Here is a 26,245-nt window from a genome sequence, read left to right as displayed (position 1 = left end):
GAAGATGCATCTAGGCTGGCAACATCCAAGAAAAAGACACTGGGTATCAGTAGTACAGGAATAGGTATAAAGCGTAAATGATTAAATCCAAATTAAATAAAATGTACATGTACACTTCCCCCTGAATACTCAAGATGCTTCACTGAAATAGTAAGTAAAAGTTGCAGCTGCATCGCCCTCCTTCCTGTCCAGTGCCACGTATACATGCATCTGCTTCATTAATTCATGCAAAGAATGTTTATATTTTAAATGTTTTTTTTATAAAGCTATACAAGCATTACATTTGTTTCATTTATACTTTGAATGAAGTGCTATTTTCCTGGTAAAGTGCCTTCCTCATAACAAAATATCTAGTGCAGTTTGAAGGTAAACATTGCAATATATACACTTATCTAATTCTGCCATTGTTAGGGGTCGAGTTCCCGCCTCTGCACAGGGGGAATCTCGGGCCATCTCCGCTGCGGTCTCCCATGCTTCTCCTGCCGCAGTGGAGCCTGCTCAGCGGAGACGTCGGTCCCAGCGTCTCGCTCAGTCTGACTCTGTACAGAGAGTTACTGCTGCTTTTCCTGCTTCTGCCATTGAAGTCAGTGCTGGGCAGCGGCGAGCAGACGCTTCTGGGACTAAGTCCTGCTTTTCTCGTTCTGAGCATGCCCAGGGTAAGATCTCTCAGTGGAGATCGAGGGTCACATGATCAGACACTGCAGCTAAGGCCATTGGTCCTTCAGGAAGGTCCTTTAGGTGCTCACGCTCTGTGGCAGCCTCTCATTGGTCCTTCTAGGAAGGTCCTGTACATGCTGCAACTATTTAAGGCTCGCATGGCCGCACGGCCATGCGCTAGTATTGTTCTATGTTGTACTTTGCGCCAGTGTGGTCACGTATGATTGAGTTCTGGGACCCGGCTGAAATAAGCCCCTAGAATGCTGGCACCTCCGGCGAGGAGTTTGATTGTTTCAGTATTCAGGGACCCGGCTGAAATAAGGCCCTAGCATGCTGGCACCTCCAGCGAGGAGTTTTGTGTGCATTCATGACCACTGACTGCTCTTGTTTGGGTAGTTAGCCTGTGCCTCTGTGAAGTTTAACAGGGCGCAGTGCTTTGAGTTCACGGCTACTCTGTGAAGTAACAGAGGTAGCTCATACCGTCATTTAGTTCTGCCATTTGCTAGTAGCAGGTACTCCTGCACGGTGGACCCCGGGCTGCGAACGCATATATTATTATAAAGTCTCTATTTCCATTTGGTGCATTCCGCTAGCCCTAACAGTCATATTCTATTTCCACTGGGTGTAAATCAGAAGAAAATAAAAGAAAATTAGACTTAAAGCTGGACAGAATATAGTGGATGGATACCTAAGCTAATGCAATGCCCTGCACATGGGGTAAGCTACATAGCTAATTAGGAGAACTATACTACATTTCTAATTTGAGGTATTTCATAATATTATTGTTATTACTCCTACTACATATTGGAATAGGTTCTTGCAGATGGAATACCTCTTTAAGGCTTCATGCACACAGCAGAGAAATCTGATGAAAGGCAGTGTGGAAGCACTCTGAGTTCCCGCAGCTTCATACTACAGAGCAGTAGGCAACATTCTATGGTGATGTATTAATGGGATATTCTCAACTAGAGGTATAGAGAGCAGCTCTGTAAAAAGGCAGCATATGGAGGTTCATTAAGACCCCATTAAAGTGTATGAGGTTTGCATTAGAGTTCTGTGCAAGGTAGATAGGTTTATACACATGAAACCTTGTAATGAGTAAAATTTCCTGTTTTCCTTATCCACCCCATTAATGATGATTTTACATGCTGGAGAGAATAGAGGGCTTTTTGGTGTGATGTAATTATGTAAGGCAAACAATTATTAATATTATATGTGATAATCTGTATTACTATAAGTGAAGTGCCTGTTTTAGGTCATATGGAAAAGCAAACCTCCACCCAAGACTGTTTTCTATAGAGTATAAGTATCCACAAAATCTTCACACCTTGTAAAATATTACACCTGCTAAGACAGCAACAAATATATTCACAGACTGACAGCCAAAAGTGACTTGAAAGTTACCTCATTGAAAGGTTGTCATTACAGCTTATTGGACAGCTGCCATCAGCTGAGTTGTCAATCTTTCAATGACTTCAGATTAGATTCAGTCTTCTCTTGGCTGTCAACATGAGAGAAGTGTTAGCTGGTATATCTTCTGAACCTTTGCAGGACTCATTCCCTTGGAAAATACTACAGTAAAATGTTATTCTACTGTGATGTCCCACTTTAGGATGTCAGACCCAACATCATTACATCACTACAGTAGCAAAGCTTGAAATCTACACAGTTTTACTGAAACATTTAGTTTAGATAGGATTCTATGGTACCGTAATCTAAATTTGACTGAGTAGAACTGAACCAATATGGATCATAAAAGGTGGTCTTCTAACAGAAATCTGAAGCCTGTAGAGAAGTGTCTCTTTAACCCCTTTACCCCCAAGGGTGGTTTGCACGGTAATGACCAGACCAATTTTTACAATTCTGACTACTGTCCCTCATGTATGAGGTTATAACTCTTGAACGCTTCAACAGATCCTGATGATTCTGACATTATTTTCTCATGACATATTGTACTTCATGACAGTGGTAAAATTTATTTGATATTACCTGTGTTTATTTGTGAAAAAAACAGAAATTAGCCAAAAATTTTGAGAATTTTGCAATTTTTCAACTTTCAATTTTTATGCCCTTAAATCACAGAGATATGTCACACAAAATACTTAATAAGTAACATTTCCCACATGTCTACTTTACATCAGCACAATTTTGGAACCAAAATTTTCTTTTGTTAGGGAGTTATAAGGCTTAAAAGTTGACCAGCAATTTCTCAATTTTACAACACCATTTTTTTTTTAGGGACCACATCACATTTGAAGTCACTTTGAGGGGTCTATATGATAGAAAATACCCAAGTGTGACAACATTCTAAAAACTGCACATCTCAAGGTGCTCAAAACCACATTCAAGAAGTTTATTAACCCTTCAGGTGTTTCACAGGAATTTTTGGAATGTTTAAAAAAATGAACATTTAACTTTTTTTCACAAAAAAATTTACTTCAGCTCCAATTTGTTTTATTTTACCAAGGGTAACAGGAGAAATTGGACCCAAAAAGTTGTTGTAAAATTTGTCCTGAGTACGCTGATACCCCATATGTGTGGGTAATCCACTGTTTGGGCGCATGGCAGAGCTCGGAAGGGAATGAGCGCCGTTTTACTTTTCAATGCAAAATTGACTGGAATTGAGATAGGACGCCATGTCGCGTTTGAAGAGCCCCTGATGTGCCTAAACATTGAAACCTCCACAAGTGACACCATTTTGGAAAGTAGACCCCCTAAGGAACTCATCTAGATGTGTTGTGAGAACTTTGAACCTCCAAGTGTTTCACTACAGTTTATAACGCAGAGCCGTGAAAATAAAAATTATTTTTTTCCCACAAAAATTATTTTTTAGCCCCCAGTTTTGTATTTCCCAAGGGTAACAGGAGAAATTGGACCCCAAAAGTTGTTTTCCAATTTGTCCTGAGTATGCTGATACCCCATATATGGGGGAACCACCGTTTGGGCGCATGGCAGAGCTCGGAAGGGAAGGAGCGCCGTTTGGAATGCAGACTTAGATGGATTGGTCTCCAGGCGTCACGTTGCATTTGCAGAGCCCCTGATGTTCCTAAACAGTAGAAACCCCCACAAGTGACCCCATATTGGAAACTAGACCCCCCAAGGAACTTATCTAGATGTGTTGTGAGAACTTTGAACCCCCAAGTGTTTCACTACAGTTTATATCACAGAGCCATGAAAATAAAAAATCCTTTTTTTTCCACTAAAATTATTTTTTAGCCCCCGGTTTTGTATTTTCCCAAGGGTAACAGGAGAAATTGGACACCAAAAGTTGTTGTCCAATTTGTCCTGAGTATGCTGATACCCCATATGTTGGGGTAAACCCCTGTTTGGGCGCACGGGAAAGCTCAGAAGGGAAGGAGAACTGTTTTACTTTTTTAACGCAGAATTGGCTGGAATTGAGATCGGACACCATGTCATGCTTGGAGAGCCCCTTATGTGCCTAAACAGTGGAAATCCCCCAATTCTAACTGAAACCCTAACCCAAACACACCCCTAACCCTAATCCCAACCATAACCCTAACCATACCCCTAACACTAATCCCAACCCTAATCCCAACCGTAAATGTAATCCAAACCCTAACTTTTGCCCCAGCCCTAACCCTAACTTTAGCCCCCACCCTAACCCTAACTTTAGCCCCAACATTAACACCAACCCTAACCCTAACCCCAACCCTAACATTTTTAAAAATTGTATTATTTTTCTCTAACTAAGGGGGTGATGAAGGGGGGTTTGATTTACTTTTATGGTGGGTTTTTTAGCGGATTTTTATGTTTGGCAGCCGTCACACACTAAAAAACGCTTTTTATTGCAAAAAATAGTTTTTGCATCTCCACATTTTGAGAGCCATAATTTTTCCATATTTTGGTCCACAGAGTCATTTGAAGCCTTGTTTTTTGCGGGACGAGTTGACTTTTTTTTTTTTGGTACCATTTTCGGGCACATGACATTTTTTGATCGCTTTTTATTCAGATTTTTGTGAGGTAGAATGAACAAAATCCAGCTATTCATGAATTTCTTTTGGAGGGGCATTTATACCATTCCACATTTAGTAAAATTGATAAAGCAGTTTTATTCTTCGGGTGAGTACAATTACAGCGATACCTCATTTATATCATTTTTTATGTTTTGGCGCTTTTATACGATAAAAACTATTTTATATAAAAAATAATTATTTTTGCATCGCTTTATTCTGAGGACTTTTTTCGTTGATGACACTGTATGGTGGCTCATTTTTTGCGGGACAAGATGACATTTTCAGCAGTACCATGGTTATTTATAGCCGTCTTTTTGATCGCGTGTTATTCCACTTTTTGTTTGGCGGTACGATAATAAAGCGTCTTTTTTGCCTCGTTTTTTTTTTGTTTTTTTACGGTGTTCACTGAAGGGGTTAACTAGTGGGACAGTTTTTTAGGTCGGGTCGTTACGGACGCGGCGATACTAAATATGTGTGCTTTTATTGTTTTTTTTTTAGATAAAGAAATGTATTTATTGGAATAATATTTTCTTTTCTTTATTTAGGAACTTTTTTTTTTTACACATGAAAATATTATTTTTTTTTACTTTTTTACATTGCCCCGGGGGGACATCACTGTATAGTGACAGATCGCTGATCTGACACTTTGCAGTGCACTGTGTCAGATCAGTGATCTGACAGGCACTGCAGGGAGGCTTCCCAGCGCCTACTCTGAGCAGGCGCTTGAAAGGCACCTCCCTGAAGGACCTGGAAGGCCCCCCGCAGCCATTTTGGATCCGGGCCTGCAGGGAGGAGGAGGTAGGAGACCCTCAGAGCAACGCAATCACATCACGTTGCTCCGAGGGTCTCAGGGAAGCACGATGCTTCCCTATGCCACTGGAACGCCACTGGAACGCTGTGATCATCTTTGATCACAGTGTCCCGGGGGTTAATGTGCCAGGAGCGGTCCGTGACCACTCCTGGCACATAGTGCTGGATATCAGCTGCGATAGTCAGCTGACATCCAGCTATGATCGAGTTAGAAGTACTATCCTGTCGGTGGTCATATGGGCCCATACCACCTCGACGGGATAGTACGTCTAATGTCAGAAAGGGGTTAACTAGAAGGGTTTGGAAAATGCTAGAAGCTACCCAAATCAGAGTTTTATAGCTGAAAGGTAGCAATCTCTTTTAAAGCATAACTGTGGTTTTAATTTTTTTCAGTAAATTCAATAGTATTTTTGACCTTAGAATAGTAGAATTCAACCTTTTATTTCCTTTGACTCTGCAAAAACTTTTACTATAGCTCTTATTCATTCTTGTCTGACGTACTGCAACTCTCTACTCACCAGTCTCCAGCTTACTAAACTCTTCCCTCTCCAATTCATCCTGAATGCAGCAGTAAGGATCATTCATATTAATTCCAACTGCTACATCGTTGCTTGTACCCTGTGCCAGTGATTGTACTGGTTACCCATCTGCTACAGGATTCTGCTAAGTTCTCCACAGTTCTGCACCACCATACATTTCCCATTCATCTCAGTCCACCACCCTACCCGTGACCTCTGTTCTGCTAATGACTTAAGGCTAACATGCTCAATAACCCAATATTCCCATTCCCGTCTCTAAGACTTCTTGCGTACTTCGTCAATTCTTTGGAATGCACTACCAAGAACAATTTTGTTAATTCCCAATACCCAATTTTAAGCGTACCCTAAAAAGGCACTTGTTTAGCCTGGCCTATTGCTTCATCTCACTTATCTATCACCAAAATAAGGACCCTCATATCATCTGTTCACACATCCTCCATGCACTTAAAGGGAACCTGTCACCTGAATTTGGCGGGACCAGTTTTGGGTCATATGGGGGGGGGGGTTTTCGAGTGTTTGATTCACCCTTTCCTTACCCGCTGGCTGCATGCTGGCCGCAATATTGGATTTAAGTTCATTCTCTGTCCTCTGGAGTACACGCCAGCGCAAGGCAATATTGCCTTGCGCAGGTGTGTACTCCAGAGGACAGAGAATGAACTTAAATCCAATATTGCGGCCAGCATGCAGCCAGCGGGTAAGGAAAGGGTGAATCAAACACTCGAAACCCCCCCCCCCCATATGACCCAAAACTGGTCCTGCCAAATTCAGGTGACAGGTTCCCTTTAATAACCCTCTGTATGTACTTGTACAGACACTGTCTGGTGACTGTTTAATGCAACATTATGTGAACACCTTATTTAGTGTATTGATGGCCAGACTGTACAATACAAGTACTTTTTACAATTTACCTTTTGTGTCTCCCCTATTTCCTTATAAACTGTTAGCTTGTGAGCAGGACCCTCACTCCTCTTGGTATCTGATGATTTATGTGTTATTCTATAATGTCTTTATTGTCTGTCCAAGCCCCTGCTAAAATGTAAAATGCTGCAGAATATGCTGGCACTGCAGAAATAAAAATTATTATTATAATAGTCCACATGAAAATTAACAACTTTGTAATATATCTTATCAGAGAAATCTGCTTCTTTTTTGCCTGAATTGATCAGTCATTATCAAAATTCTCAATTCATGGGTAAAATCTGTGTTCAGAGAAGACAGATTTTTACATTATTGAGATAGGAGATGGCAGCTGCTACTGATAATATTCTATATAGATGGGAGGAGCTAGAGGAAGAGCTCTTCCCTCCTCCTCCTCCTCTTTCTCCTTCTCCCATCTACATAGAATCTTATCAGTAACAGCTGCAATTTCTTATCTCAGTAATGGGAGAGTCGGTCTTCATTTAATACAGATTTTATCTCAGATTTGAGAATTTTGATAATGACTGATCAATTTTTGGCAGAGAAACAAGCAGATTTCTCTGGTAAGATATATTACAAAGTTGCACAATTTCATGTGTACTATTTTTTATGATGTCTATAATTTGTATTAGACAATAGTCAATATAGTTATTATATTATCATGGTGGGTAGTCATGGACTCCAAACACTCTTTAAAGGTGTCTATAAAGAATATAACATCAAGACATTAGCTGCAAATTCTTTCGTGGGATTGTTTCACAATAGACAATTATCACCTATCTACAGAAAACGTCATACGCTGGGCACAGTGGGATTCCAACTAACTATTGGAATAATGATCAGAACTACCTGGTCCTTCTCACTTCACAACTGCAGTGATAGGTATTTGAATATTTGAATAAAGCATGTGCTTCTCCCCTACATTCAATGTCTGTGGTGACAAGACATTTATCACCTATCCTGTGGATTGGTAATACGTAAATGTCCATTGTGGGGTAATCTCTTAAAGTCTTGTAGTGTGGTAGTTCCTCCATGAGATCTGGGAATCTGGAGATCAATTTAGAATTAAAGACTTTAAACTTCTAGTCATATTCATCAAATCATTCCCGAAACTTTTTTGCAATATGTCAAGAAGTAGTATTCTGCTCAAAGAAGCCATTGCTTTTAGGCAATAGCATCACCATGAAATGGTGTACATGTGTAATAAGAAGAGGTGAAATCCCTGAAGAGCCATTGCAGGATGTGCCATTAATGAGGAGAGACAACATGAAGCAGAGCCAAATTGTGCTGGAAGATACTGTATGCAAGGGGAGCCACTTCATGTGCTGGACCTGATCAGGTGACCCATAGGAAGGACTTCCTTGTTATCAAAGTTCTGCATGCCAAACCACAGGCAGATTTGGAGCGAGAGAAGAGAGTGCAGCAGACGAGTCCAGGGAAGTCTATGACATTAAGGTGTCAGCCATCACCTGACAAGGCCTGCACAGGTGGACTCCATGTTCTGACTGCTCTAGCCGGGACAAGGATTCATACCCCATGCCAGTAAAGCTCAAGAGACCAGACATCAATTGTCAAGAGCCAAGGCCTAGTCCTCTCCGTTTCAATCCTGCGAGACTACCGTCGATGGTCAAGCCGATACGATCCGTGTGGAGACTTCAACAAGTGGGATGTGCCTGTGACTGCGGAAGGACAGTGCATGTGAGCAGGGCCTTCACTACCAGCTATCCTTTATGGTACCGGGGTCAGCTGGGATTAGGATCTCAGGTTGGGAGGGGGCTGGTTAATACGTGAGACTCAACAGGTATTGATAGACACACGCTAGGGTAAGATTTGCAGAGAAAGAGCTTACTGGGTGAACAGAACATTGACGTTAGATAAACGAAGATTTTCTTTGCTTTTCCAAGTTTAATATTATTATCTTTGCTTGAATGTTAGTGCAGCACCCCAGAGTCCTGGTCGTTGCAGTACTGACGCTCCGCCGCTAAGGGGAGTGATGGTACGTCTGATGGCACTTAAGGAGTTCACCTGACCAGGTATCACAGACACCAATACACTTCACAGTCTGGCCTCCAGGGGGAGCAAAGGGTACTATGTATTAGACCACTCCTCACAATCTGGTAAAACTGGGGGTTGGATAGGAAGTTAGAGAGAAGCTCACTGGGTTGGAACCAGGCAACATCCTGTGGCAGAGGGTGTTGCGGGGGAAGATTCAGGGGGGGTCCCTGTCAGGGGTGGGATAGAGGCCTAGCGAACAAGGCAGAACGTTAAGGAACCACGCCTGCACTACATTGCGGCGGTATCTCAAGAAAGGACAAGAAGCGAGGTTTATTGCGGAGAAGTGAGAAACGAGATCACAGCAAAAAGGAGATAACACCAGTAGGAGTCGTGCCGTAAGATTGAGGCAACATCCTACTGAGGCGCGTAGCCGGAGGCCGGAATGCCGAGGAAGTATTGGGCTCCAGGCATTACTTCAAACAGCGGCAGAACAGTTAATTATAGGTTGGCTGTCTCACCTAAATCACCTAAGCAGACATAGGAGGCAATTGTGAGAGAGGGGTGAATTGTGACACTAGGGTCCCGGAAGAACTCCAGGCCTACCCGTCATACGGGTGCGTCCTAGCCAAATCATCTGGGGGACGGAGAGAACGAACATCAGAATAGAAACGAGAGTTGTGAGAAAGAACATCAGGAACAGACACAACAGTTGTGAGGACTATCCCATGGTGCTCAGCAGGGAAGTACTAAAACACACAGGCGCTAGAAGGTAGGCACTGATTTCCACCTGCGAAGGGAACTCTGGATGTGCCTTCGGACCGGCCGGTCTCAGCCAGCCCTGTTAGCAGTGCTCTGGATTGCAGATCCTGAAGCCTACAGTAAAGAGGTAAAGAGACTGCAACCCTGTGTCTTCGTTATTTCATCGCACCACGCACCACCACCTTTAATTGGACGCCCCTTAGCAGGGTCACGGACCGGGTCAGGCCACCGTGACAACCCCAAGACCCTGACAGAGAGGCCCGGTACCGAGTACCCCGCGGCCCTGCGTCTGGGGGCGCTCCAACTACCTGCCTAGTTACTAACACTAACTGTTTAGAGTTACTTTAAAGGGAATTTATCACCCCCCGGGACATTTATGACCTATTAATATGGACATACAGGTAATAGAAATGTTACAATAGTTCTACCTACTAGTCCACATTAATGGTCTTGATGCTGAGAAATGTTTTATTCTGTCTTTGTGCTAATGATTTCTTCCAGGCTCTGGGGCTTGCGGTGCCTGGAAGAAATCCCTACCTCATTCATTGTAATACTTCCCTCCTCCCATCAGTTGCAGCCCCGGAATCCTCCGCCTGCAACCTGCACTCCCTCAGAAATACATACCTCATCCTCCTTTCTGTGGGCACTGCATTCAGGGATTTTCTGTGCATGCGCTGGTGACTTCTGCTCCAGTGACCTCCGTGTGTGCGCCTATAAGATGCTCTCCCCACTTCCTCCCTGCATAGTCGTCGCCATGTACACATGGCTCCTAGTGATGACTGTGCAGGGAGGAAGTGGTGAGAGCACATTATTGGGGTGCACACCGGAGGTCACAGTGACTTGCCGGCACCTGCGCAGAACATCCCTGAGTGCAGTCTCTACAGAAAGGAGGATGAGGTATATCTTTCTGAGGGAATGCAGGTGCAATATTCTGGGGCCATAACTGACGCTGATGGGAGGGGGGTAGCATTACAATGAAGACAGGAGGCAGGGTTTTCTCCCAGGCCTCGCAAGCCATTTTTTAAGGGTGCCATTTCTATAAGTAACACATACAGTATACATCAAACCATCCACATGATATGAAACAAAACTTGAATCACACAAGCCCACCTTCTTACATTGACCTGTTTTTCAGTACTAATGCTACCATTGGCCATTTTAGGTGGGTTTGGAGGTAGACAGGGTCAGCACGAACATTATGAGGATATGCAGCCCCATACCCAGCAAACTGGATGCACTGGCAACTTTCTATTGTAGCCAGCATTTACTTTACTCAGCAATGTGTGCTCTTCTATGGGATGGGGCAAGATGGACTAGCTTTCGCTTTGTGTGCACATCAATTAGCTTTAGAAACTCAACATCCTGTCACCTGTCACTGACTTTCCAGTTATTACTCCTTTCCTTTTGATTAGTACTAAGCACTGTACACCAGTTATAGTGCATGTGAACTGCATTTTATAAGATGTCCTGAACAAGTAATCTAGCCACTCTCAATGGGACCATTGTCAAAATCAATGTGCTCCTTATGCTTGCCCATTTTTTCTTCCAACACCAAATTTAAAAACTGCTTATTTGCTGCATAAAATATCCCTTTCTTTGCCAGGTATTACTGTCTTAGCATAATCAATGTTATTATAGGGGTTGCCTGGGTATAGGTGTTTGATTACCTATCGATAGAATAGGTTTCCAGTAGCAGATAAGTGGGGTTCAATACTCAGTGCCCCTACTGTTTAGCTGTTTTGTTTAGCGCAAGTCAGATGTACACAGTTTGAACGGAACTGCTGTGAGAATCTCCATGCAAAGTGTAGAGGCCACTGTGGCTACTGCATTTCCAGACTGCAAATGACTGGCAGCGGCCACTAAACTTTGAATTAAGCTTGTAGATAGGTCATCAAACACATATGCCATGATAACCCCTGTCCCCTTTAACTTCACCTGTAAAATCCACAAAGTCATTAGTTGAAGCTCCTGGAGTCTCACTTACCATTTATAAACTGGTGGTATCAGACACTGACAGTATGATCTCAGCCAGGTAGGTTTGACTCTGAAACGCTGCAATGTTTCGGAGAAAACATACTTTTAAAGCTGACGGGGATCAAACTGCAATGGAGAATAGCCGGATCGGGCAGTACGTATCAGCTCTCAGGTTCCCTTTCATAAACCTTTTGACTCCATAAAGCATTATTAATATGAATTGGATTATTTTGAGATATAAAAGACTAGAGTTCATGTTTAGTAGCGCATTTGCTTGCCACTATATACCTAGTCGCAACAACTGGTTCTTCATATAACGATAACTTTCAGTCCCCCGGAATGGATATAATTGAAGGACACAAATAAATGTTGACATATAGCAGCTTTTTGATTGAGTAATAACAAATGAACCGTATGCATTTAATTTGTTTTTGCTTTATTCAGAATCAGACTTTTCAATACGACACATTTTGCTACATTTGTTATTGCAAACTCACCAGGCACCATTCCTGTCAGCGTTGGAGCAGAGTAGCTGCCCTGTCCGGCAGGGGGGACGTGCGGAGGGTACCCAGGGAGGGTTGTGCTTGCCAAATCACGACCTAGAGAATCAAGCACAGCAAATCACAATGTGAAATCTCACAAATGCCAGGCATGCTTTTAGATCTCCCTCAGAGCTGTGAGCCCTGCCAATGCATTTGTCATCAGCGCACAGTGTGAATATCAAGGTCTCTTGATATTCTTGGTAGCAAAACACATTACTTTCTTTGTGTCTACAATATTTGTACAACATAGCATATTTCAAAAAACGTTATTTGGAAACATAGTATGCCACTTACTAACAAAGAGGCTTCCATTTTTTTATGATGCCATTGAAAATAGAAAATACAGCATGGTGGAAGTTTAAAAATATATATACGGTAACTAATCTGTTTATTATTTTCTACAAGGCCAAAGACAAGCATGAGACAAGCAAAGGAAAGACAGACAGAAGGTTTTCTTACTTATTATTTGAAATAAGCCATTTCCTTGAGTATTTGTACTGCATTATGTTTCAAGGAAACAGTCATTTGTGTTACTAGCTGTATTTTCATACAATTTGTACCTTTTATTTCAATGAAGTGACTGATTTCGAAAAATGTATTTTGAAAGACCCTGTTAGAAAATTCTTAATTAAGAGATGGGGAATTGCTCTGGAAGACAGATGCAAACAACAGACTATAATTTTCACATTGTAATGCTTCATTTCTCCTGTGGAGGTGCTGCAGGGAAATTAAACACTTTCTGCTGCGTTTCTCTATAGCTGGTTGCTGGGAATCTTAGCATTTGGACATTCTGTGATCATTTTAGTATTGGTAGACCCTTCTAACAAAATGGGATAATGCAAAGTAGAAAAAACATGTAGACTTAACAAAACAGTTTAGCTGGTTATGTTTTATCAGAGCTGTTTAGGAAACGAAAGCTGAGTTTAAATTGGTTGTTGGTGACAAAAAATACAGGTTTTCTATCAATGTGAATCCCATTATTTGTATTTCAAATACTTTTGTATTAAAATCTGTAAAAATATTTCAGGAAAGTAAAAATTCAGTTTACAGTTTTACTTTGAGTGTTTTTCATTTCAGAAAACTATAATAAGTGCTTTCAAATATTGTAATTTGTAAAGAAAAAAAATTGTAGAACATTGCAAATATTATATATCCAAAAATTAGCCAGATAATTGAAAATATTTTATCAGTTTTATTTTTGTAAGCTCTCCACTTTAGATCTAATGTTGGAGACTTTCTCCAAAAAATATGACAAAAAATACCGGTAGTCCTTTTCTAGCCTAATAAGTTGGGTGGTAGATATTTGTTTTCCCTGAAGAAGTCCTACATTGCCAAAAATGATGTTTGTGTGCCCTGACTATAATTACTGTGGCAGCGAATACCCATGAACAGTTTTACAAATGATTCTTGGCAGCCTGAGATGTACATACTGCTGTTTTTCCAGCTATACTCTGTAAATGTATAAGAAAGGAAATTAATACAGCTTATTCAGAGAGATCCTACTATTCTCCCAATTATTTTAATGCATGGCATAGATGGTACAAAGCCCATTTGTATCAATTTTGTTATCTTAATTAGTCTCTACCACGTTAAATCGGAGGGCTATCATGCCCGTTCCATGAGCTAGGTAATGCCACAGGTGTGGGCATGAAATTAATAACGAGGCATGGCATTCACAGAGGGCATATGGGTCAGGCAGAACAGGCCTTAAATTAAACATTGATAAGCAGAACACAATTATCCATCATGTTTAAGTGACTGCATGAAATTAGCAGCCAGGAGAATGTGTCAACCGGAGGAGAGAATTTGCAGTAAAAATTGTGAGACTCAGGATGTCTACTGTGACTCTTGCTTAAAAAGCCGCAAGTGCCTTAATCTGTTATACAAGCCATAAAATTCAGATTAGGAGAACCACAATAATATCGTCTCCCCAGGTGTTGCTCTCAACTATGGCAGATTTTTTTCTCTGTTGCTTTGCTTTGTAAAAAAACAAAAAAGCAATGTACTAATCTTGTATAGAGAAGTTGAAACACAATGGAAGGAGTTTTCATTTGCCTCATTTCTTATTCCTGAACCTTTTTCTTTCCAATATGCAGTAAAATAAGCCAAGCACGTCATATAAAATTGAAATGCCTGTGTTGTTAGATTACAATCAGCGAGTGTGCAGTGAATAACATCTGCGGGGCGCACATGACGAGACAATAGCTACCTTTTCTTTTTATGACAATGAACCTGTAAGTAGATCTTAGTCTTCTGGTCCTTGTTAGAGATGATACCATTTACTTTAGGAAAACTCAAGAACTTTCTCAGACATAACGATTCAGAGTGATGGCTAATAAATAGTGTTACATTTAGACGGATGCAATTTTATACTAATGTATCATTGTATCATTGAAAACCCATCTCTACAAACAAGCCTACCACATCAACTACTCAGTAAACTCACTTTGCCCTGTTCCCTCCTTCCAAATATTATTCTGAATCTGCACCCTACTATTCATCTGTCTCCACACCCTAAATGCTCATGATAACTGCACTTGATACTTGACTATTGCACTTAAACACACGGGCTGATGACCTGATCATGCAGCTTTATATGAAAATCTCTATTTATTATAATTGCCAGACCTGAAATAACAAGCACTTTTCACCTATTGTGTCCCCCCCACTTCCGTGTAGATTGTAAGCTTGCGAGCAGGGACCTCACTCCTAATGTCACTGTTTAAATTGTCTTAACCTGTATTGAATTTATTGTCTGTGCATGTCCTCGCTTAATTGTAAAGTGCTGCGGAATATGTTGGCGCTATATAAATAAAACATTATTATTATTATCATCAAATTTGCTTCCATGCCAAATAAGCACACTATCTTCACACAGCATATACTGTACATTGCATACATGTGATAGCTTTCAATATTTTGGAGCAATATGTCTTGTCTAATAATATTGTAACAAGATAGTTCTTATTGAGTTGATGAAGGAGCAGTCTTTAAAAGCAAATTAGGGCAGGTTAACATTCTAAATTTTGATTTAAATGTATTGATTTATTATTTTATCTAAAACAGAGATTAAACCAAGAAGAAGGTTCAGTACAAATGTCTTTTCATTGTACAGTACAGACGAAAAGTTTGGACACACCTTCTTATATAAAGATTTTTCTGTATTTTCATGACTATGAACATTGTAAATTCACACTGAATGCATCAAAACTATGAATAAACACATGTGGAATTATATATTTATATATCAAAAAAGTGTGAAACAACTGAAAATATGTCTTATATTCTAGGTTCTTCAAAATAGCCACCTTTTGCTTTGATGACTGCTTTGCACACTCTTGGCATTCTCTTGATGAGCAATGTTGGATAGGGCAGTTAAAGAGAGGATTTGGGGGGATCTTAATGATAGATTATCAAAGGTGTACATGTAGATAATGCAATGTAGACGATGAAAAGGTTGCATTAGTGCCACAAGGCATTGAAACAGCTGATCAGTGGGGGTGCTGAGAGTTGGGACCCCCACCAATGCAATACTGATGGCACCCATCAGTCTGATTAGGATGTTTGAACACACAAATATATGTCTATGTTATCAATGTTATTAATTACAAAAATCTTTCTTTGCTGAGATAGAAACTTATTGCATTGTTAGATTGTCCATCCTCCTATCCCAGCAACTTTGTGCTTTGCATTTTTGGACAGTTTACACCCCACTTCATTGCATCCTTGGTGGAGGGAACATGGCTGGTAAGCAGGCTATGCAACGATCCATGTCTTCCCAGCTTGTAGAGATAAGCAGGAGAAGAACTCACTTTTGCCAGTAATGGGCAGCGTCTTGTTTAGAAGTGGTGTGGACTGCTATACCTACAGCATGAGGAAAGGACACAGGTGTCAATAGACATAGAAATGCTGCCTGCCCATGAGGTCCTGTTGGAAACCAAGGGGCTGATGGGCTGAAAAGATGAAGTAACAGAGGAGGAGAATTCGAAAGACAGAGAGAATAATCTGCTTGTTCTGATGGGGCATATGTAACCCTTACATCTTTTTCTGTGCTCTTCTCAGCTGATGCATGATCACAAAATTCAGCTGAGAGGAGCTCAGAAAAAGATTCATCACGCAGCCATCAATAGACAGTGCAACTCAGAGGCTATAGCTTGGAAATGGAACAACATTTTTGAAACACAAATGAGTTTTGTAGCCCAAAATACATGTATTAAAGATAAAAATAGTCCCTAAATTTCTCTATGTCCTTTAAGGAAAAGCTAAAATTTACCCGATTACATGTTTAAAACATTTAAATCTGATATTCAAGATGGATGTGGGAGTGAAAAACAGTAATAGATTCATGGCACAACTTTTTAAGAAATACAAAAAATATTTACAAGCGTTAAACAGAAAAAATTACGCTTTATTATATTTCACGTTAGATTGAATTATCTCCCATGGAATTTAGTCTTAAAGAAATTGTTTGATCAGTTCTTAAAATGACAGCATCCAGGGTACAGTTCTGTGACAAGGGGAAGTGAAATTTAAACTTTGCAGGGCGGCTCTTTCTTGATGGATAAAGCTTTGGAGATTTTAGGCTCCATTTACTCCTCAATCTAATTTTGTCCTTCGATGCACATTATGCCTGAAATGAGATCTCATGCGGCTTGATCAGTGCTCCAGCACAGGCAGAGGCAAAGCACTCACCTCTACTGTTGTTGTTGTTCCAAAGGAAAGCAATACTTTTATAATAGAAACACAGCAGGACCTAGAATAAACTCACTCTTGCAATTATCCAGATAGATGTTAGTTTTACAAGAACAGAAGTAAAACTGACTATATTTTATCTATGTATATCATTTATTGGGTTACCGTACTACCTCTATGACCTATGCAGACAGGAAAATGTTGTGACTTGTCACCTTCTTCTAGTGTACAAATTAGTTCCCTCCCATGGCGCATCTACTATATAATTGTCTAAGGGTCACTTCCGTCTGTCTGTCTGTCTTTCTGTCTGTCTTTCTGTCTGTCCCGGAAATCCAGCGTCGCTGATTGATAATCAGCGACGAGCACAGTCTGGCTGAGAATTAGTCCCTTCCTACTCCCCAGCCGTCAGTGCCCGCTCCATACTACCCTCCAGTCAGCGCTCACACAGGGTTAATGGCAGCGTTAATGGACAGCATTATGCCACGGTGTAACGCAGTCCGTTAACGCTGCTATTAACCCTGTGTGACCAACCTTTTACTATTGATGCTGCCTATGCAGCATCAATAGTAAAAAGATCTAATGTTAAAAATAATACAAAAATAAAAAATAGTTATGTACTCACTGTCCGTTGGCCCCCCGGATCCAGAACAGGCCTTTCCCGCTCCTCGCAACTCTCCGGTGACCACTCCATGTATTGCGATCTCACGAGATGATGATGTACGGTCTCGCAAGACCGCTACGTCATCATCTCGCGAGACCGCAATGCACTCTTGGGACCAGAGCGTCGTGAGGAGCATCAGTAAATGCCTCAGCTGGTCCTGGGGAGACGACGGAGGGTGAGTATATAACTATCTTCTATTTTAATTCTTTTTTTAACAGGGTTATGATGCCCACATTGCTATATACTACGTTGGCTGTGCTATATACTACGTCGGCTGTGCAATATACTGAGTGGCTGTGCTATATACTGCGTGGCTGTGCTATATACTATGTGGCCTGTGCAATATACTACATGGGCTGTGCAATATACTGTGTGGCTGTGTTATATACTATGTGGGCTGTGCAATATACTACGTGGCTGTGCAACAAACTATGTGGTTGTGCAATATACTACGTGGGCTGTGCAATATACTATGTGGGCTGAGCAATGTACTATGTGGGCTGTGCTATATACTACATGGGCTGTGCTATATACTACATGGGCTGTGTTATATACTATGTGGGCTGTGCAATATACTACGTGGCTGTGCAACAAACTACGTGGCTGTGCAATATACTACGCTGTCATGGTTCCCAATGGCAAGGGAACGTCAGAGAACATAAATAACAGAACAGCTCTTGGGTGATGGAATCTCGAGCTGACCGTGAGCTAAACCTACCACACAACTAACAGTGGCCGGGTGGCGTGCCTACGTTTTATCCCTAGATGCCTAGCGCCAGCCGGAGGACTAACTAACCCTAATAGAGGAAAAGACAGACCTGGCTTACCTCTAGGGAAATTCCCCCAAAAAGGAGACAGAAGCCCCCCACATATATTGACGGTGAGTTCAGAGGAAAAGACATACGCAGTATGAAGGTAGGTTCAGCAAAGCGAGGTCCGCTTACTAGATAGCAAGAAGATACAATAGGGAACTTCACGGTCAGCTGAAAACCCTATTAAAATACCATCCCGAAATTACTTTAAGACTCATGTGTCAACTCATGACACCGGAGTGGCAATTTCGGCCCACAAGAGCTTCCAGCTACAGAAAAATAACATAACTGTGAACTGGAACAAAAATGCAAAACAAACTTAGGACTAAGAGTCCAACTTAGCTGATAGTAGTCTAGAAGCAGGAACATGCAACAGAAAGGCTCTGGTTACATTGATGGCCGGCACTAGAATAACTGAGCAGCAAGGCTAAATAGGATACTCCCATATCCTGATGGAAACAGGTGAACAGAGAAAGTGAAGCACACAAGTCCAGTACCACCAGTGACCACCGGGGGAGCCCAAAAACCAAATTCACAACAGTACCCCCCCCTCAAGGAGGGGGCACCGAACCCTCACAAGAACCACCAGGGCGATCAGGATGAGCCCTATGAAAGGCACGGACCAAATCAGAGGCATGAACATCAGAGGCTGTCACCCAAGAATTATCCTCCTGACCGTAGCCCTTCCACTTGACCAGATACTGAAGTTTCCGTCTGGAAACACGGGAGTCCAAGATCTTCTCCACAACGTACTCCAATTCACCCTCAACCAACACCGGAGTGGGAGGCTCAACGGAAGGCACAACCGGTACCTCATACCTGCGCAATAATGACCGATGGAAGACATTATGGATAGAAAAAGATGCTGGGAGGTCCAATCGAAAGGACACGGGGTTAAGAATCTCCAAAATCTTATACGGGCCGATGAACCGAGGCTTAAACTTAGGAGAAGAAACCCTCATAGGGACAAAACGAGAAGACAACCACACCAAGTCCCCAACACGAAGACGAGGACCAACACGACGACGGCGGTTAGCAAAATGCCGAGTCTTTTCCTGGGACAACTCCAAATTGTCCACCACCTGTCCCCAAATCCGATGCAACCTATCCACCACAGTATCCACTCCAGGACAATCCGAAGACTCCACCTGACCGGAAGAAAAACGAGGATGAAACCCCGAATTGCAAAAGAAAGGAGAAACCAAAGTGGCAGAACTAGCCCGATTATTGAGGGCAAACTCCGCCAACGGCAAAAAGGCAACCCAGTCATCCTGATCCGCAGACACAAAACACCTCAAATAAGTCTCCAAGGTCTGATTAGTTCGCTCAGTCTGGCCATTAGTCTGAGGATGGAACACAGACGAAAAAGACAAATCAATGCCCATCCTAGCACAGAACGCCCGCCAAAATCTAGACACGAACTGGGTCCCCCTGTCAGAAACGATATTCTCCGGAATACCATGCAAGCGAACCACATTTTGAAAAAACAGAGGAACCAACTCGGATGAGGAAGGCAACTTAAGCAAGGGCACCAAATGAACCATCTTTGAAAAACGGTCACACACCACCCAGATGACAGACATTTTCTGAGAAACAGGGAGATCAGAAATAAAATCCATAGAGATGTGAGTCCAAGGCCTCTTCGGAATAGGCAAAGATAACAACAATCCGCTAGCCCGAGAACAACAAGGTTTGGCCCGAGCACAAACATCACAAGACTGCACAAAAACTCGTACATCTCGAGACAGGGAAGGCCACCAGAAGGACCTAGCCACCAAATCCCTGGTACCAAAGATCCCGGGATGACCTGCCAACACAGAAGAATGAACCTCCGAGATGACTCTACTGGTCCAATCATCAGGAACAAACAGTCTACCAGGCGGGCAACGATCAGGTCTATCCGCCTGAAACTCCTGCAAAGCCCGTCGCAGGTCTGGGGAAACAGCAGATAATATCACCCCATCCTTAAGGATACCTGTAGGTTCAGAATCACCAGGGGAATCAGGCTCAAAACTCCTAGAAAGGGCATCCGCCTTCACATTTTTAGAACCTGGTAAGTATGAGACCACAAAATTAAACCGAGAGAAAAACAACGACCAGCGCGCCTGTCTAGGATTCAGGCGCCTGGCAGACTCAAGATAAATCAAATTCTTGTGATCGGTCAATACCACCACCTGATGTCTAGCCTGTTGTGAAATTGGATTCTGGGCTCCCCCGGTGGCCACTTGTGGAATTGAACTTGTGTTCATCATCCCCTCTGTTCACCTGCTCCTATCAGGATGTGGGAGTCGCTATATAACCTTGCTCCTCTGTCAGTTTCTTGCCGGTCAACAATGTAATCAGAAGCCTTCTGTGCTTGTTCCTGCTACTAGACAACTCCCAGCTAAGTTGGACTTTTGTCCTTGTGTGTTTTTGCATTTTGTTCCTGTTCACAGCTGCTGTTTCGTTACTGTGTCTGGAAAGCTCTTGTGATCGGAAATTGCCACTCTGGTGTTATGAGTTAATGCTAGAGTCTTAAAGGAATTTCTGGATGGTGTTTTGATAGGGTTTTCTGCTGACCATGAAAGTGTCCTTTCTGTCTTCCTGCTATCTAGAAAGCGGACCTCGATTTTGCTAAACCTATTTTCATACTACGTTTGTCATTTCATCTAAAATCACCGCCAATATATGTGGGGGCCTCTGTCTGCCTTTTGGGAAAATTTCTCTAGAGGTGAGCCAGGACTGTCTTTTCCTCTGCTAGGATTAGGTAGTTCTCCGGCTGGCGCTGGGCATCTAGGGTTAAAAAACGTAGGCATGCTACCCGGCCACTTCTAGTTGTGCGGCAGGTTTAGTTCATGGTCAGTATAGTTTCCATCTTCCAAGAGCTAGTTCTCATATATGCTGGGCTATGTTCTCTCGCCATTGAGAATCATGACAGTTTGACCGGCCCAAAAAAGGGTTAAATTACTGGCTGAGAAAGGAGAGAAAAAAGAAGTCTGCTACAATTTTTTTTTTTTTTTTTTTTTCCTCTAGTTCTGAGTGTGCTCTTAATTGAATCACTTGCTAGTCTGCCTATACTGCAGCCTTCCTCTCTTTCTCTCCTTCTAATCCTTGAATGGCTCTGTGTTCACCTGTTTCAAATGGATCTTCAGAGTGTAGCTACAGGTTTGAATAATCTCGCCACAAAGGTACAAAATTTGCAAGATTTTGTTGTTCATGCACCTATGTCTGAGCCTAGAATTCCTTTGCCTGAATTCTTCTCGGGGAATAGATCTCACTTTCAAAATTTTAAAAATAATTGCAAATTGTTTTTGTCCCTGAAGTCTCGCTCTGCCGGAGACCCTGCACAGCAGGTCAGGATTGTAATTTCCTTGCTCCGGGGCGACCCTCAAGACTGGGCTTTTGCATTGGCACCAGGGGATCCTGCGTTGCTCAATGTGGATGCGTTTTTTCTGGCCTTGGGGTTGCTTTATGAGGAACCTCATTTAGAGCTTCAGGCGGAAAAGGCCTTGATGTCCTTGTCTCAGGGGCAAGATGAAGCTGAAATATACTGCCAAAAATTCCGCAAATGGTCTGTGCTTACTCAGTGGAATGAGTGCGCCCTGGCGGCGATTTTCAGAGAAGGTCTCTCTGATGCCATTAAGGATGTTATGGTGGGGTTCCCTGTGCCTGCGAGTCTGAATGAGTCCATGACGATGGCTATTCAGGTCGATAGGCGTCTGCGGGAGCGCAAACCTGTGCACCATTTGGCGGTGTCTACTGAGAAAACGCCAGAAAATATGCAATGTGATAGAATTCTGTCCAGAAGCGAGCGGCAGAATTTTAGACGAAAAAATGGGTTGTGCTTCTATTGTGGTGATTCAACTCATGTTATATCAGCATGCTTTAAGCGTACTAAGAAGCCTGACAAGTCTGTTTCAATTAGCACTTTACAGTCGAAGTTTATTCTATCTGTGACCCTGATTTGTTCTTTGTCATCTATTACCGCGGACGCCTATGTCGACTCTGGCGCTGCTTTGAGTCTTATGGATTGGTCCTTTGCCAAACGCTGTGGGTATGATTTGGAGCCACTGGAGGCTCCGATACCTCTGAAAGGGATTGACTCCACCCCATTGGCTAGTAATAAACCACAATACTGGACACAAGTGACTATGCGTGTTAATCCGGATCACCAGGAGGTTATTCGCTTTCTGGTGCTGTATAATCTACATGATGTTTTGGTGCTGGGATTGCCATGGCTGCAATCTCATAACCCAGTCCTCGACTGGAGAGCTATGTCTGTGTTAAGCTGGGGATGTAAAGGAACTCATGGGGACGTACCTTTGGTTTCCATTTCATCATCTATTCCCTCTGAGATTCCTGAATTCTTGTCTGACTTTCGTGACGTTTTTGAAGAACCCAAGGTTGGTTCACTACCTCCGCACCGGGAGTGCGATTGTGCCATAGACTTGATTCCGGGTAGTAAATACCCTAAGGGTCGTTTATTTAATCTGTCTGTGCCTGAACACGCTGCTATGCGAGAATATATAAAGGAGTCCTTGGAAAAGGGACATATTCGTCCTTCGTCATCTCCCTTAGGAGCCGGTTTTTTCTTTGTGTCTAAGAAAGACGGCTCTTTGAGGCCGTGTATTGATTATCGACTTTTGAATAAAATCACGGTTAAATATCAATATCCGTTACCACTGCTTACTGATTTGTTTGCTCGTATAAAGGGGGCCAAGTGGTTCTCTAAGATTGATCTCCGTGGGGCGTATAATTTGGTGCGAATCAAGCAGGGGGATGAGTGGAAAACCGCATTTAATACGCCCGAGGGCCATTTTGAGTATTTGGTGATGCCTTTTGGTCTTTCAAATGCCCCTTCAGTCTTCCAGTCCTTTATGCATGACATTTTCCGCGATTATTTGGATAAATTTATGATTGTGTATCTGGATGATATTCTGATTTTTTCGGATGACTGGGACTCTCATGTCCAGCAGGTCAGGAGGGTTTTTCAGGTTTTGCGGTCTAATTCCTTGTGTGTGAAGGGTTCTAAGTGTGTTTTTGGGGTTCAAAAGATTTCTTTCTTGGGATACATTTTTTCCCCCTCTTCCATCGAGATGGATCCTGTCAAGGTTCAGGCTATTGGTGATTGGACGCAACCCTCTTCTCTTAAGAGTCTTCAGAAATTTTTGGGCTTTGCTAACTTTTATCGTCGATTTATTGCTGGTTTTTCTGATGTTGTAAAACCATTGACTGATTTGACTAAGAAGGGTGCTGATGTTGCTGATTGGTCCCCTGATGCTGTGGAGGCCTTTCGGGAGCTCAAGCGCCGCTTTTCTTCCGCCCCAGTGTTGCGTCAGCCTGATGTTGCTCTTCCTTTTCAGGTTGAGGTCGACGCTTCTGAAATCGGAGCTGGGGCGGTGTTGTCGCAGAGAAGTTCCGACTGCTCCGTGATGAGACCTTGTGCTTTTTTTTCCCGTAAATTTTCGCCCGCCGAGCGGAATTATGATATTGGGAATCGGGAGCTTTTGGCCATGAAGTGGGCTTTTGAGGAGTGGCGTCACTGGCTTGAGGGGGCCAGACATCAGGTGGTGGTATTGACTGACCACAAAAATTTAATTTACCTTGAGTCTGCCAGGCGCCTGAATCCTAGACAGGCGCGCTGGTCGTTGTTTTTCTCTCGGTTTAATTTTGTGGTGTCGTACCTACCGGGTTCTAAGAATGTTAAGGCGGATGCCCTTTCTAGGAGTTTTGAGCCTGACTCCCCTGGTAATTCTGAGCCCACAGGTATCCTTAAAGATGGAGTGATATTGTCTGCCGTTTCTCCAGACCTGCGGCGGGCCTTGCAGGAGTTTCAGGCGGATAGACCTGATCGTTGCCCACCTGGTAGACTGTTTGTTCCTGATGATTGGACCAGTAGAGTCATCTCTGAGGTTCATTCTTCTGCGTTGGCAGGTCATCCTGGAATCTTTGGTACCAGGGATTTGGTGGCAAGGTCCTTCTGGTGGCCTTCCCTGTCACGAGATGTGCGAGGCTTTGTGCAGTCTTGTGACGTTTGTGCTCGGGCCAAGCCTTGTTGTTCTCGGGCTAGTGGATTGTTGTTGCCCTTGCCTATCCCGAAGAGGCCTTGGATGCACATCTCGATGGATTTTATTTCAGATCTGCCTGTTTCTCAGAAGATGTCTGTCATCTGGGTGGTGTGTGACCGTTTCTCTAAGATGGTCCATCTGGTTCCCTTGCCTAAGTTGCCTTCTTCTTCCGAGTTGGTTCCTCTGTTTTTTCAAAATGTTGTTCGTTTGCATGGTATTCCTGAGAATATCGTTTCTGACAGAGGGACCCAATTCGTGTCTAGATTTTGGCGGGCATTCTGTGCTAGGATGGGCATAGATTTGTCTTTTTCGTCTGCTTTCCATCCTCAGACTAATGGCCAGACCGAGCGGACTAATCAGACCTTGGAGACATATTTGAGGTGTTTTGTGTCTGCGGATCAGGATGATTGGGTTGCTTTTTTGCCTTTGGCGGAGTTCGCCCTCAATAATCGGGCCAGCTCTGCCACCTTGGTATCCCCGTTTTTCTGTAATTTGGGGTTTCATCCTCGATTTTCCTCCGGTCAAGTGGAATCTTCGGATTGTCCTGGAGTGGATGCTGTGGTGGAGAGGTTGCATCAGATTTGGGGGCAGGTGGTGGACAATTTGAAGTTGTCTCAGGAGAAGACTCAGCTTTTTGCCAACCGCCGTCGTCGTGTTGGTCCTCGGCTTTGTGTTGGGGACTTGGTGTGGTTGTCTTCTCGTTTTGTCCCTATGAGGGTTTCTTCTCCTAAGTTTAAGCCTCGGTTCATCGGCCCGTACAAGATATTGGAGATTCTTAACCCTGTGTCCTTCCGTTTGGACCTCCCTGCATCCTTTTCGATTCATAACGTTTTTCATCGGTCATTGTTGCGCAGGTATGAGGTACCGGTTGTGCCTTCCGTTGAGCCTCCTGCTCCGGTGTTGGTTGAGGGTGAGTTGGAGTACGTTGTGGAAAAGATCTTAGACTCTCGTGTTTCCAGACGGAGACTCCAGTATCTGGTCAAATGGAAGGGATACGGTCAGGAGGATAATTCTTGGGTCACTGCCTCTGATGTTCATGCCTCCGATCTTGTCCGTGCCTTTCATAGGGCTCATCCTGATCGCCCTGGTGGTTCTGGTGAGGGTTCGGTGCCCCCTCCTTGAGGGGGGGGTACTGTTGTGAAATTGGATTCTGGGCTCCCCCGGTGGCCACTTGTGGAATTGAACTTGTGTTCATCATCCCCTCTGTTCACCTGCTCCTATCAGGATGTTGGAGTCGCTATATAACCTTGCTCCTCTGTCAGTTTCTTGCCGGTCAACAATGTAATCAGAAGCCTTCTGTGCTTGTTCCTGCTACTAGACAACTCCCAGCTAAGTTGGACTTTTGTCCTTGTGTGTTTTTGCATTTTGTTCCTGTTCACAGCTGCTGTTTCGTTACTGTGTCTGGAAAGCTCTTGTGATCGGAAATTGCCACTCTGGTGTTATGAGTTAATGCTAGAGTCTTAAAGGAATTTCTGGATGGTGTTTTGATAGGGTTTTCTGCTGACCATGAAAGTGTCCTTTCTGTCTTCCTGCTATCTAGAAAGCGGACCTCGATTTTGCTAAACCTATTTTCATACTACGTTTGTCATTTCATCTAAAATCACCGCCAATATATGTGGGGGCCTCTGTCTGCCTTTTGGGAAAATTTCTCTAGAGGTGAGCCAGGACTGTCTTTTCCTCTGCTAGGATTAGGTAGTTCTCCGGCTGGCGCTGGGCATCTAGGGTTAAAAAACGTAGGCATGCTACCCGGCCACTTCTAGTTGTGCGGCAGGTTTAGTTCATGGTCAGTATAGTTTCCATCTTCCAAGAGCTAGTTCTCATATATGCTGGGCTATGTTCTCTCGCCATTGAGAATCATGACACTA

At 43.0% G+C, this 26,245-nt stretch overlaps 1 protein-coding gene across 3 annotated transcripts in view; it reads right to left on the bottom strand.

The window, feature by feature from the left end:
- The window catches only part of PAX5 (paired box 5), a 534,721-nt gene that overhangs the window by 71,318 nt on the left and 437,158 nt on the right, over window positions 1-26,245 (bottom strand). For all 3 annotated transcript variants that reach the window (XM_077251644.1, XM_077251660.1, XM_077251651.1), the window contains exon 9: window positions 12,124-12,225. In XM_077251644.1, coding sequence (XP_077107759.1) covers window positions 12,124-12,225 — 102 coding nt within the window. The remainder of the gene's footprint in view (window positions 1-12,123; window positions 12,226-26,245) is intronic.

The sequence above is a fragment of the Ranitomeya variabilis genome, chromosome 1, assembly GCF_051348905.1.
Source record: "Ranitomeya variabilis isolate aRanVar5 chromosome 1, aRanVar5.hap1, whole genome shotgun sequence".
Classification (NCBI taxonomy): Eukaryota; Metazoa; Chordata; class Amphibia; order Anura; family Dendrobatidae; genus Ranitomeya; species Ranitomeya variabilis.
This window is presented reverse-complemented; position numbering and strand designations above follow the sequence as displayed.